This window comes from Zymoseptoria tritici, chromosome 6 (genome assembly GCF_000219625.1).
Source record: "Zymoseptoria tritici IPO323 chromosome 6, whole genome shotgun sequence".
NCBI classification, from domain to species: Eukaryota; Fungi; Ascomycota; class Dothideomycetes; order Mycosphaerellales; family Mycosphaerellaceae; genus Zymoseptoria; species Zymoseptoria tritici.
Window position 1 is genome coordinate 1313615 of NC_018213.1, and position 13851 is coordinate 1327465.

At 53.0% G+C, this 13851-nt stretch overlaps 5 protein-coding genes across 5 annotated transcripts; 3 read left to right on the forward strand and 2 right to left on the reverse strand.

The window, feature by feature from the left end:
• Positions 1-1271: 1271 nt before the first annotated feature.
• MYCGRDRAFT_43740 (uncharacterized protein) lies at positions 1272-2667 on the forward strand (the record flags this gene model as incomplete). The annotated part of the gene is made up of 2 exons (XM_003851447.1): positions 1272-2407; positions 2457-2667. 2 exons carry the CDS (start codon positions 1272-1274, stop codon positions 2665-2667), a joined length of 1347 nt encoding a protein of 448 aa, XP_003851495.1.
• A 602-nt stretch (positions 2668-3269) lies between these two features.
• Positions 3270-5760, reverse strand: MYCGRDRAFT_109857 (uncharacterized protein; the record flags this gene model as incomplete). Its single annotated transcript, XM_003851798.1, has 2 exons — positions 3270-4043; positions 4093-5760. 2 exons carry the CDS (start codon positions 5530-5532, stop codon positions 3270-3272), a joined length of 2214 nt encoding a protein of 737 aa, XP_003851846.1.
• Positions 5761-5918: 158 nt separating this feature from the next.
• Positions 5919-6712, forward strand: MYCGRDRAFT_81209 (uncharacterized protein; the record flags this gene model as incomplete). The annotated part of the gene is made up of 4 exons (XM_003851448.1): positions 5919-5952; positions 6011-6091; positions 6140-6445; positions 6525-6712. 3 exons carry the CDS (start codon positions 5950-5952, stop codon positions 6215-6217), a joined length of 162 nt encoding a protein of 53 aa, XP_003851496.1.
• A 111-nt stretch (positions 6713-6823) lies between these two features.
• Positions 6824-8425, forward strand: MYCGRDRAFT_73123 (putative major facilitator superfamily transporter; the record flags this gene model as incomplete). Its single annotated transcript, XM_003851449.1, has 2 exons — positions 6824-7077; positions 7132-8425. 2 exons carry the CDS (start codon positions 6887-6889, stop codon positions 8423-8425), a joined length of 1485 nt encoding a protein of 494 aa, XP_003851497.1.
• Positions 8426-9797: 1372 nt separating this feature from the next.
• MYCGRDRAFT_73125 (DNA-directed RNA polymerase I subunit RPA135) lies at positions 9798-13605 on the reverse strand (the record flags this gene model as incomplete). The annotated part of the gene is made up of 2 exons (XM_003851797.1): positions 9798-11286; positions 11340-13605. 2 exons carry the CDS (start codon positions 13490-13492, stop codon positions 9798-9800), a joined length of 3642 nt encoding a protein of 1213 aa, XP_003851845.1.
• Between the last annotated feature and the right edge of the window lie 246 nt (positions 13606-13851).

Genomic DNA, 13851 nt, shown 5'->3' on the forward strand with positions numbered 1-13851 from the left:
CTGAGTTCCAAGGCAGCTGTTCAGGAGCTTCCCCTCTGCCAAGATGCATGGGGCGGAGCGAGTCGTCGCCGTCCGTTGCTGCTTGCCCTTTGCGAGGCGCAGCAATTCTTGGGAGCATCATTCGCTCACCACTTCGAAGATTATAACCTCACCTAAAATCGCCAATTCAGTTCTGATATTGCTGTTCATTCGGCTTCGCGGCGCTTACACTTTCCAACGACAAAGATCAGTGCAATAGAACGTTGTGTCTCCGTGCATTTGGCTCCAACAACCAACACACGCCCCGTCGTAGAACTTCTGCGAGTCAGTCAAGAACAACAGTACCCCTCAAAGCTATCTATCGCCCACAATGCAGCTCGGTACAACCTTCACCCTGATCTTTGGCCTCTTGGCAACGATACTTGGCATCATCGCTCTGCTCGCTCACAAGTCGGGCATCTTGCAGGGTATGTGACCTAGCCAATACTTGTGAAGATCCGTCCACTGACTGATGTGTCTCCCAGACTTCATCGTTCGCCGTTCCGACCGACGACAACCCCTTCTCCAAACTCCGCGCAACAACGCACACCATGCAAGCATACTTCGAGACGAATCTATGCTCTGGCACGAGCTGGTCGAAATGATTCTCCTCGTCTTTCTGGCTCGATACCGCAACCCTGCGCAATTATCCCACCGATTCGACCTCGAAGCTGGCCGACAAAGTCCTCCTTTGCAGCATGCACTCGAAGAACATCGTGCAGCTCGCATATTGCCGGTGGAAGCCCCAGGGATTGCGGAAACCCTCTAAGGAGGCGGCATGATGCCGGATTTTGCTGGGACAGCCGGTCAGCATGTTGACCATAGAGGTGGAAGAAGTCGAATTGGTATCCTTCGTGATCGGTTCGAATTACTGTTTTTAGCGGGCCTATAACACAACTTAACGATTGCGTCTTCTCTTGTTGCAAACTCGATGTTTGGCTCACTCTGACGCGCACCTTGCCTTTCAAGGCTAATTTGCTCTAGTCTGCGACGCTAGCGCTGAGGCGTAAATGCAGCCAGAACACAATGAGCAGCCGTCAGCAAGAGCTTCTTCGTGTATTCTTTGTGTACCCACGGGTAGTTTTCTGCAGTCCTTCGGTCCGACCACTGAAGCTTGCTGAACGCTGTGCATCTGGTCGACCCTCTCCACTTCTGACAAGGATCCTGCATTGCGGGGTTGCCAGCGACCTGTATATACGTCGAGTTGATGACCAGTAAATCGTGTCCTGATCATAAAAGCAAGCAGTGTTGCAATGGACTCCTCGATCCTCATCATTGGCGCCGGGACGTTCGGCACCTCAACCGCCTACCACCTCGCCCAAACCCACGAGAACCCCTCACAAATCACAATCCTCGACTCTGCTGCCTCACTTCACAATCCCGCCGCCGCCATCGACGTCAACCGCATCATCCGCACCGACTATCCGAACTCGCTCTACTGCGACCTCGCATGCGAAGCCATCCACTCCTGGTTCTGGAGCATCGAGCTGGGTCCATGTTTCCACAAAGTCGGATGGTTGATGCTCGATGAGAAAGGCAGTACGCTGTCCGATCGTATCCTCGAGACGTTTGCGAAGCGTGGGTCGACGCAGGCGGAGAGGGTGGGGTTGGAGAACTTGGCGGCAAGGTGGGAGGTGTTGAAAGATACCGACACGGATGGGTTCAGGAGTGCGTATTTCAATCCTGAGGCTGGATGGTGCGATGCGGCGAGTGCGACGAGGAGATTCTTGGAGACGGCGGAGAAGAAAGGTGTGAGAAGGGTGACCGGCAAAGTGGCGGAATTTCTGTTGGACCAGAAGAATGGAAGGGTGGAAGGAGCAAAGACCGAGGATGGCAGAGTCTTCAAGGCGGAGAGGGTCATCCTCGCCACTGGAGCTTGGACAAGCAGTCTCCTGTCACCCGTGGAAGACATCCTGGGCATTCCAGAAGAGGATCGCATTGAAGGACAAGTTCAAGCAACGGGCATTGCTGCAGCTTATTACCGCGTATCCTCCGAAGAAGTGACCCAGCTGACGGACTCGAAGTTGCCTTGTATGGTGTATGGCGGCCAAGGCGAAGTGATCCCTCCGTCGCAATCCAACCAATTGCTGAAGTATTCTAACTCCCAACGGACGTTGAACAACACAGTCATCACTCCCTCAGGACGGAAGATAACCATGCCTCCCGCAAATCAGAGCCAGTACGAAGTTCCGGAGGCCATAAAGTGGGAGACTGAAAACATCATCACATCCAAGGTTCTGCCGTCGTTCGCGAAGGATAAGAAGGCTGATTACTGGCGTATTTGCTGGGACGCACAGACGCCTAGCGAGGACTGGTTGATGTGCAAGCATCCGCATCAGAAACTCAGCAATCTGTATCTCGCGGTCGGTGGCAGCTTCCATGCGTACAAGTAAGATCTCAAGCCCCGACAAGTGGACTCTGCTGATCGTGATGTCTAGATTTCTTCCCAACTTTGGCAAATATATGCTCAACGTACTGCAAGGCATCAGCAATGGCGAAGAGAAGGATCGAGCGTGGAGTTGGAAGAGTGGCCAGGATGAGTTCAAAGACGAGCATTCGTTTGGGTTGTTGATGGAGAAGTCGGCGCCGCGGAAGGAGCTACGGGATCTGGAGAGGGCAAGTTGTCGGACCTCATCGGCGCGGCTCTAGTGAGGCGTGAAGATTCTTGAGAGATGTTGCTCGAGGTGCGATGGATGCGTCGACCTCCTTTTGTGTAGTTCAAGCTGGGGCAAAGCATGTCCATCGAGTCGATTTCGAGGTCCAGACTCGCTAGCTATTGGGCACATTAGCATGTTCACGTCTCGTCATTATCGTACCAGTGTATTCTCTTTGAAGTCCAATCGGCCTGAAAGCGAGAGTGCAAGCAGCGTCGGTTGTCTGTCTTGATTTGGGCCTATATCAGTGCTAGTATTGATTCCTCTGACCCGACCGTCGCGATGCACCCTGAAGCATCCTCACTCAAGCAACCTGCATGCGTCTTCGCATTGCTACACAGTAGCTCTTCAACACGGCTCAAGCGTCCGGCAGGCCGTGCTGATTGCGCCAGGCGTGATAGGCGCACAAGCGACTGCATTGCTGGCCACGAGTGTGTCGTGCTGGACTCAGATAGAGCGTGCCGGCGCCGGATAGCCCGCTGAGCTGGGTGGTTCTGGGGGCAGAATGTCCTGGCGGAGCGGAGGTAAGGCACACCCGCGGTCAATGTGAAGAGCATGGCTAGATGTCAATTCGTGCTCGTGGCATTTTCATCGACCTCAAAACAAGTCCAGCAGGTCTGCGTTCGTCTTCTTGGCTCCCCCGCCTCCATTTATTTGCGCCTGCGGTGGTGGCGGCTGATCATCCATGCCCATTCCAGCGAATCCATTCATCAGATCCTGGCTCCCTCCGCCACCGTTTGCAGTCACAGGAGGGGCATCTGCCAGACCCATGAGATCTGCAAATCCGCCTCCCGATCCCATGGCAGGACTGGCAACCCTTTGTGGCGTGCCTGACAGACCTTCCAAGCCGGACGCACCCATTCCCGGCGCATTCTGCATGGAAGCTGGCGCTGCACCGTCGAAATCGATGTCCAGCAAGTTCTCAGCGTTACTCGGTGCTGCTGGCGCGGCGGTCCCGGCGACTGCAGCTGATACTGCCGCGGCCGCGATAGGATTCTCTCGTGCGTTCTGCTTGGCCTCTTCGATGGCGGCTTCTTGTAGTGCGGAGCTCCGACCTTGGCCAAGGAACGCTGAAGGAGGTTTGTGGTAGACGGAGGAAAGGGTCGAGAGGTTCGGAAGGAGTTTCTCGAGAAGTGGTGCCGGCAGAACAGGAATGGTAGAGGTAATTTGAGGTCGTTCGGATAAAACAATGTTCTTCGCGATTTGTGGATCGGAGGAGAGCAGTCGCCAGTACACGTATGCGCGGTCCCGAATATCTGGGTTGTCGCTTTCTGCAGTGGCAGCCTGGAGGACCTTCTGCACAAGGCCTTGCGACTCGTCAGGCTTCTTCAAGAAGAGCTTGACCACTGCTGTGAGGATCTGTAGTTGGGTCTGCAAGATTGTCAGCAAAGAGCTCTCAAGAGACCACGAACATACTCACCTGTGTGAACTCCTCGTTGAATCCCTCGACAAATCCTGACAGGATGTCTCCAGCGTTCGAAATCTTCTCTGCATATTCTCCTACGATCCAGATCAAGCTACCTCGGGCGTTCGGCTCATCCAGGTCGTCGATGCATTGGCACAGCGTTGGGATGATCCCTTCGTACCCAGGATACTTCCTGAAGATGTCCTTGATCACCACGACGACCTCCTGCACAACATACCCAACCTTCGAATTGATAAGTTCGAGCAGAACGTTCACCGCCTTCTCAGCGCACTCCTCAATCTTGATCGCAACTTGTCCAATCGCACGGACAGCTTTTCGCACAAAATCCATGTCGACCTCCATGGCGTACTCCTTCAGTTCTGCCAGCAGCTGGTCGACATTCTGGGAGTTCGCTATTCGGACCATGATTTCAAGTTTCGTGAGCTTGAGATATGGCGGATCATTGTATTTGCAGAAGAAGACGCGCATCTCCTTGTCCAGAATTCCAGGCTGCTTTTGCAGCAGTAAGTCTATGTTCCGCAAAGCCACATACTGCACTTCCGGCTGGCTTGAGACGAGGGTGACCAGCGGAGGTGACATCTTCTTGAGATATGTGGCGTGCAGTGCCGGGTTCTCGATGTGCTGCAAATGAAGGAACACGACCTTCACAGCTGCCAGAACCACCGAGGGGTTGACATGCTGGAATTGTGGGCTGACTCGCTCACAGATGTGCTCCGCTTCCTTGCTGTCCACCGCCTTGTAGTCTGCAAGTGTCGACAAGATTGTGATTCTTCCCCATTCTGTGCACTCATTCAAGGCTAGCATCATCTTCTTCAACATTTGACTTGTCACAACCAATGCTCTTGTCTCCGGTGCTGTCTCTGTAATCTCGGCGAGAGCAGTTACCGAGTTCGCAACGACCATAGGGTTGCTGTCCCCAATCATCTCTTGTAGTGTCTCCAGAAATCCATTTTCTATGCACAGGCTTGGGTTCAGGTCGAATAGCTTTGCCACACACAGTGCTGCTGTCTTGCGTACATATGGCGATTCGTCCTTGAGTGTCTTCCGCAGCGGCTCCTCCATGTAGTCCACCATCTTTTCTACTCTTATACATCCCATGGTTCGGATCGCGAGGGCTCGGACGAGAGGATTTGGGTCTTCTGAATCCTGAACAAAGGTGTTGACCGCCAGGATACACAGATCAGGGTGTGATTTTGCGTAGTTCATGAGGTAAAGGTACACCAGCTTTTTCTGGTCCAGATCGGGGGTGGCGATGTTCTTCAGCACATCAGGAAACAATGCAGACACGTCTTTTCCCAATGTCATGGACATGATGGTCTTTTGTATTGACTCCTTTCGCTCCCATGCATATTGCGAGACTAGACCCGCCCGCAGCTCGTATGTCTCTCCCTTCCTTGCTGTTCCCAGCGCACTGCGCAGTCTGTTGACTGCCATCTCGCTTCCTCCTCCCTGTGGTTATTGTGAGACCGGTGATCGTCCTTCAGCAGGCAGTCCAAGTATCGCGGGGTGGTGCTTCTTATTGTGTTCGTGCCTCCGTGTCCGTTCGGCCCGGCTCGGTGGAAGCTAATATGGCAGACTGACGGAGTAGACGAGATTTCCAGAGAGGAGTGTGAGGTATATCGCGGTGTGATGAAGTGGCTGCCCGCGGTGACGATTTGTACAACATGCGCGTGAATCTTGAACGAGGTGTTCTCAGGGTTGGGGCCACAAAGCTTCGGGACAACAACATGCGCCAAGACCGTGGGAGCTTCCTCTATTCTAGAGAATCCTCGTTTCTTGCTCATTATCCTCCTCTCTACAACAATCCATTCATCACTGTCTTCCCGCCGACGCTTGCTCAAGTGTACAAGTATGGTAAAGATTGTGTTCCTTTTCCCTTGCTTCTTTCTGCGAATTCTGACCACGAGTACAGCCATCGAACCTGCCGAACCTCCGCCGACTGTTTGTCGAGGCTCGAACAGAAGTCGAAGAGAGTGCATACTCGAGGAATGCCGTGCGTCGAACAGAAGCTTTACGCTCAGAGTCAGTCTAACGACAATAGTTCTACAATCTCGTCTTGTTCATGTCATCCGTGGCAATGTTCAGCCTCGTGGCTCAGAAGTTGAACGCTCAACGATGATGCTGCCAACATTTCAGGACTCAACATAACAGGCCACTGGAATCGAGCACGTTGGCTGCTAAACGCTCACACTATGGCGCCATGGGCACGCGCTGACGCCTCCACAACGCTCTGGGTTGGACCGGGTCAACCATTTACAAGGATTCAAGCTGCATTCATCCCAATCTCCGACTGCATCGAGTACCATGGCACGAACGAGTGGCATCTTCTCGACAGCGACTGCAACATGTAAGCGTGTCCGGCGACCCAGCGTATCGCTACAGACCGCGTTTCAAAGGACGAACGGTGATCTCACAACTTCTGTCAGCAGCCTTCGACCGTTTTCCATGCTCTAGGGAGATGGCTACTGGAACACGCGTCTTCACAGTGTCACAATGCACGGCTTGGCCACACTTACTTGAAGGCTATACCATTGCTGGCTCAACCCTGTCGCGAAGATGACACTCAATCAATCGAGAACTGCCAAGGAATCTTCATGAGCTCTGCGCGCGCTGCCGTCCGAAACTAGACGAAAACTCAATTTGTCTGGGGCAAGGATCCGTCAGCAGGGGACCCACAAAGGACAACCTCACCCGACAACTTTTATTGTTCCCTGCTTTCTCATCAAATCAGTTCTCACAGTACTTCTCTTCGCGAAACCACACTCGCCGCGCGACCGCACAGTCCGCAATGTCGCGGCAACCCAGCGAGACGTCGCCTTTGTTGGCAAACAACAATAACCGACAGCCGGGGTTCGATGACGCCAATGCGAAGAATATTGTCGATTTCGACCCCAATGGCGACGAGGCGAACCCAATGGACTGGTCGAATGCATACAAATATGGGATTGTCGCATTGCTCGCTTTTACCGCTTTCACGGTGTATGTTTGTTGAGATGCACCTTTGTTTTTGCACCCACTGACAAATTTTTGCAGTACTTTCACATGTATCGCAGTAGTTCCTGTCGCAAGCCATATTGTCAAGGACCTGGACGGGCATCCAGACAAATCCTCAAGTGTACTGCTCGTCACCATCTGGGAGCTCGGCGAGGCTGCAGGTCCACTATTCCTTGCTCCGCTATCCGAAATTTTTGGCAGATATCCCGTCATGAATGGTGCCAACATGTTATTCATCGCCGCCACTCTACTGGCCTCTTTTGCACCGACTTCTGCCGTCTTGATCGCTGCGAGATTTCTGACAGGATTGGCAGTCGCGTCGAACGTGCTCAACCCATCTATCGTTGGTGACATGTTCGTCTCCGAGGAAAGAGGAACAGCAATGAGCTTCATCATGCTTGCACCACTTATGGGAGGTGCCATCGGTCCGGCTATCAGCGGTGCTGTCGCCGAGACTCTTGGTTGGAGAGAAATGCTGTGGATTTGTGCTGGTCTGGCAATGGCTTGCGAGATCTGCTTCCTCACGCTTTTCCGCGAAACGTTCAAAGTTCCAATCCTCGCCCGACGTGCCGCGAGATTGCGCAAAGAGACAGGCAACGAATTCTTACAAACGAGGTTCGAGTTTGAAGGCTCCCAGAAAACTGGCAAAGTTTGGGAGTCCATCATGCGTCCGATTGTGGTTTTCTGCGGTTCTGGCGTTCTGCAAGCGATGAGCATCTTTGGATCGGTCTCTTACACCTACTTCTACGTCATCTCCGTCACCTTGCCCGACATTCTTGAGGATCAATACCATCTCTCCGCCGCCGCTACGGGAGCAGCATTCGTCTCATTCAGTGCCGGTTCCGTCGTCAGCGTCGTGCTCTGCAACCGCGGTCTCGACCGAATCTACATCCACATGCGATCCAAGAATAACGGCGTTGGCCTGCCCGAACACCGACTCCCACTGGCCATTGCAGGTGGCTTCCTCCTTCCAGTGGCAATTCTCTACTATGGCTGGGCGGCGGATGTGCACCTTCCTTTGGCCGCCATGCTCGTTGCCGTTGGTATCCTAGGTGCAAGTCTCATGCTTTCGGTGCTCCCTCTGATGGCCTACGTCGTGGACGCGTTCGGACTGTACAGTGCGTCGGCCATGACGGCTGTGATCGTTACAAGATGCTTGATGGGAACATTCTTGCCGTTGGCGGCACAGCCCTTGATCGACAAGCTTGGCATGGGCCCGGCCTTTACATGCCTGGCAGGTTTGAGCCTGGCACTGGCGCCAGTGCCCGTCGCGGTTATGAGGTATGGAGCGAAGTGGCGTCAGCGATCGAAGTACACGCGAGCGGAGGAATAGCGAGTGTATTGCACAGTACGGTGGGGAAGCTTACGATAATGTTATGTGTGATGCGCGACGATACTCATGATGTTTAGCAGGATCATTTGCACGCGAACTTGGACTTGAAAGAAGACGGGCCGAAGCAATTCGAGACGAACAGGAACAATACACCAAGCAAGATCTATAAAACAGCGCCCCTCTTTTCGATGGATATTTATCTCGAGCCATCGCCCTTCACGACCACCCAGTTCTGTCTGTACACGCACAGTAGAACGACATGACGAAAGCAGTCCGATCTCAGACTCTTGATGTCCTCGGAGAAGTCGCACGCGCGCTGTTATTAAGACCCGTTCTGGTTTTCCAAGTCTGAGATGGCTCCGAAGTGACTGTCGTTCCGTCCGTTGCCTGAGCCAGATGGATCGGTGTTGAGGATTCGAACCATGCGAGGTGAGCCAAAGATCCATTGCGTAGAGTCGTGATCGACTTCCCATTCCATTCGATACGCCGCACGTCGTTGGCGAGCGGGCGTCGACAGCGGCCGAGGTCGTGTTGAAGATCGTCGACGAATGAGGCGGGCTGCAAGAGCTGAATGGAACACCCGGGGAGGTTAGGGAGGACAGACATGCGCAAGGTTCTGGGGTACGTACCTTTGATATTTTTCCAGTGGACGTATCCCGCCGCACAGATGAGGATCGCGACGATCATCGAGATCAACGTCAATTTGGCATCGGTGTCCATGGCGACTTTCTTTGGCTTGGCTGTTGATGCTTGTGTTGGAAGTGGACGATGTTGAATAGCGAACGATGTTGATCGATTGAGTACTGTGGTAAAGGGCAAAGAATATTGCTTGTCGCGTTGACTAAAGGCATAGAATCATAAAGCTCCCGCACGAACTACTTTTGAATAAGATGACGGGCAGGAGGGTGAGAAACGTGGCTGTGCGATGCTGGCAAGCGGGTGACGGAAGCGATGCGAATCATCTGATACGCTGCTACGCTCTCTCGAAGTGCAGAACCTCCGTCTCGTTGGGTGCGTTCACGTGCGCCACACTTGAACGTGGACTTAATAAAATTATTGTGAAGCCGTACGGAAGGCTTTCGAGACGTACGTCGAGACTACCGATCACCGCTGTCAGTGCTCCTTAATACACCAACGACGCCAGATTGACTGGACATTTGTCTTTGTCGCGGCCTGTTGACTGCAAATCAGAGGCTCACGCGTCGATGATGGTACGCACAAAGGTGCGGCTGAAGTCGAGAATTGTTCACAGACAGCTCAAGAATGATGGCCCGCTATGACATGCTAGACTCAAATCATCATCACAGCAAAGTCTCGACAGCGCCGGCCGAGACCATAGAGCGAAAAATCTCGTGAAGCTCGTCCATCTACTTCAAGGCCCGACCTGGAACTTCATCCTGATCCCCATCGCCGCCAACTCCACGTCCAGATACTTCAACACACCCGGCACAGCAACAGTCGTAACCTCATCCCCACCAACCCATTTCTTCCCCTTCTTATCCTCCCAGCACAAACTCTTCGGGTCCTTCGTTGACGCCTGGCGACTACACCTCCTACACCGCACCCGCCCACCTTCCCTCCTCCTCGCGAATGACTGGTTGACACTCGGCTGCGTCGAAAGGAAACTCCCACAAGCTTTGCAGATACTCGCTTTCGTGTAGTCGCTGCAGTTCATCAGTCGATCTTGGAGCAAGAACGCCGTTCCGTGAGCGAGCAGAGCGTCGCGCTCCATTTCTCCCACACGGATACCACCTCCCTTTGCTCTACCCTTGATCGGTTGGCCAGTGAGAGGCGTCACAGGACCCGTCGTTCGGACCTGGAATTTATCGTTCACCATGTGTCGCAGACGTTGGTAGTAGACAACTCCGATGTAGATGTCTGCTGCGAGTTCCTCGCCTGTGATGCCTGAGTACATCGGTTCGTTGCCGTAGTAGTTATAGCCCGCGCGTTTGAGCTGATGGCCGAAGTACTCGACTGCCGTCTCGCCTTCCTTGTCCTTGAACTTGAAAGGCGTACAGTCTTGTGCGAGACCGTGGAGGGCACCGGACTTGCCGGCGAGGGACTCGACGAACATGCCGATTGTCATACGGGAAGGGAAAGCGTGAGGGTTGATGATGACATCGGGTTGCATGCCGGATTCAGTGAAAGGCATGTCGATGGTCGGCCACTTTTGAGAGCAGACACCTTTTTGACCGTGACGGGAAGAGAACTTGTCGCCAATGACGGGGGACCGAGGAATGCGATAGCGAATGCTGATGGCCTGACATGGGTCGCTGGTGCCGGCTTCGTTGCCGATCATCTTAATCTCTTCGATGTAGCCTGCTTCCGTGTCCTTGTAGCGATGGATGTGCGAGATGCCGTCCTTGTTGACGTATTCGCCGGTGAGTGGATCTTTGACAACAGAGTATGTAGATGCCACAGGGTCTCCTTCCTGTAGCTTGACGCCGACACGGCCGAGGCCGTCGTCGTCCAATGTCTCTCGCCACGATGACTTGACCACAGCACCAGGTGCGAAACCGAACATGTTTGTTATTGCACCACCGCGCCCGCCACGTGTTGCTTTGCTCTCGGCAGCCAAATCGATCTTCTTTGCCTTGTAGATTGTACCATATCCGAAGCCTCGCTCGTGAGCGGATTTGTTGATTATCATGGCGTCGTCCATGTCGTAGCCGGTGTATGAGATGACAGCCACAACAGCATTGGTGCCATTGGGAAAGTTATCCAGACCATACTCGTTATGCTTCGGTGTTCGTACAACTGGCGTCTGGCCAGTCTGTAATCGGTATGACTTGTTGTCGGTTCTGTACTTCAGTGCTGTACCTGGCGTACCCATTGTTTGCTTTCCCATCTGACATTGATACCTAATAATATTAGCGCTAAGGTTAGGGCTGATATTAGCTTAGTTCATACGTACATATTTCTTGGAGACTGGTTCTGGTTTGAGAAGGGTGTCTGATTAGCGATGATGGAGAGAATATTCGTCACATCAAATTCCACATGCGTGGAATCTCCCGACGTGACCTCAGGCTCGGTGCAAGCAATCGACATGAACGGCTGTTCGAAAGGTCCAACATAGTCCAGTTTCTCCAACGGCAGATACTTGACAGGTCTGTACATCCTTGCCGCTTGCGAAAACATGTAGACACCGGGATATTGACCGCCGATGGACAGCGGGACGTAGCCAATCTCGAGCTCGGTCGGGACACCTTGATTTCCTTCAACCTTCCAGTATCGTAGCGTGTCGGCGATGAGCTTGGCTTGCTTCGGCGAGCAGAAGCCGAGTATTCGTCCGTCTAGCTGTATTGAAACACTGTCCTCGAGAGTAGCATCAGAGACGCTGGCAACGCCCATCTGCGAGATCAAACCAGGAACACCTGATGCATCGATGCTCTCAGTTGCGATTTTGCATTTGTGTGCTAAATGATTCAGTAGACCACATGGCGATCCATCAGGTGTGTGGACAGGACACAGGAAGCCCCAACTTTCCGGAAGCAGCTTTCGAACTGTGGTCGTCTTCAGCTGAGCAAAGAAGCTACCACGATGCACCATGCGGAAGTGAGCAATGAATCGGAAGAAGTTGATCTTTTCTGCCACGACTGTGAAACCAGAAACTTGCTGCAGGTCCAGACCGGTGGGAGAAACCAGGTTGCCGGTCGATAAAAAGTAGTCCAGTGCTTGTCCGAGGTTTTCGTTCGTCTTTCGTATTATCTTTGGCATGAAGTCTTTGTCAAAATCTCGACTATTGAACGAAGGCCAGTTGTTTGATCGTCCCCATTCCCGCAGACTCAGTCCGATCGACGTGAGCCATTCCTCGATTCGCTCCTTGATGATCATTCCGTAAAGCGCACCAGGTAGGAGAATCTCCTGATTCTGGACGGCATCAGGATTATCGATCGTGCACTCGCCTTCAACCAGGGAATAAAGTTTCCGGATCATGAAGATGAGCATCCTGAACTTGTCCGAATCGTTGGCTTCCGTCACCTCGTAAGAGCCCAGATGCGGCATGACAATTTTCCGCAAGAATTCCGTTCCAGCAGCCTCGTCGCTCAGATCCTCCGGTACACCAAGCACAACGCGGAACTTCGATCCCAGGTATGCCCTTGTTTTTGATCTGCCGTGTAGGTTGTATGCCTTGTATGTCCTCAGCAATAGCTCGACACGATCTGTGACGAACTGCTTGCTGTCAAGTCCCTTACTTGATGCTGGCCCAACAATGCCCTCGAAGATCTCGCGATCGTTCGTCTCCGTCAATGCCTTCAACACCATCAATACCGGAACCAGGAACTCGTTCTTTCGCCATGAGAATCGAAAAGTCACATTCCCATCACTGAGGTAGTGGAGGACATTCGTCTGTGATGTCTGATCCGGTCGCACTGATCGGATTTGTATGCCGTATTTTGTGTATGTTGCGCCTCGACCCTCGAACGACGGTCTGATGATGGCCATTGGGTAATTCCTCCGGTTGACGATCAACATTCGGACCAGCTTCTCGATCCCGTTGACGATGAAGTATCCTCCCAGCTCTTCCGTCTCTTCTCTCTTGTTGACCAGATCTCTCGGTGATAGTCCTTCCAGATGGCATCGATTTGACCGCAACATGACTGGCAGGTTACCAAAGTCTCGTACCGTCTCTTTCCACTCGCCACCATTGACTCTGTGTTCGAATCGCCCACGAAATCTCCCTCGGTATGTGACATGTCGCTCTCTGCACTCCACTGGCAAGATTTCTCTCCGACCCTCGAGCTTGTTGGACGATGGTAATTGAGGCTTCTCAAGAAAGACTTCCTTCACCCGAACCTGTAGCCGATTCCGTCTCCCACCCTCCTCATTTTGCTGACCATTGCCATCAAGGAACGTCTTCGTCCCAATGTCCTTGAGCGCATGTTGTAGTTGGCCATTTTCAGCGAATACTGTGTTGAAAGAGTCCACGTGGGGGCGGATGGCTTCGGCAAGTTCGGGGTATGCAGTCTTCTTGCTTGGTGGATTTCTGAAAAGCTCCTCACGGCGAAGTGTGTCGTACTGTTCCGTCCATTTGCTATTCGAGGTGGCTTTCGATGTGGGCGCCATGGCGGATGAATGACAAAGAGTGGAGGTTTGAAATTAGTTGCACCTCATGTCGTGGGTACAACGAGCAAGATCGGAATATGTTGATCTTGTTCACAGCTTGTGCTAACGAGGAGAAGGAAGACCAAGGGTATGGTGAGCAGTCGGAATGATTGACATTCGAGATCGCAAAATGCTCTCCAGGATAAACTTTTGCTTCCTTCCGTCAGTTGGTTCCAGAGCCGACCCGAGCCCGCCCGCCGACTGGACCCTGCAAAAGCGTTGCACCACACCTCAATCTTGACTAGCACGCAGACCAAGTCCATCACATGCGCGGGCGGTCTTCTCGACGTCCTACCCACCACATCCCACACTCGCCGAGA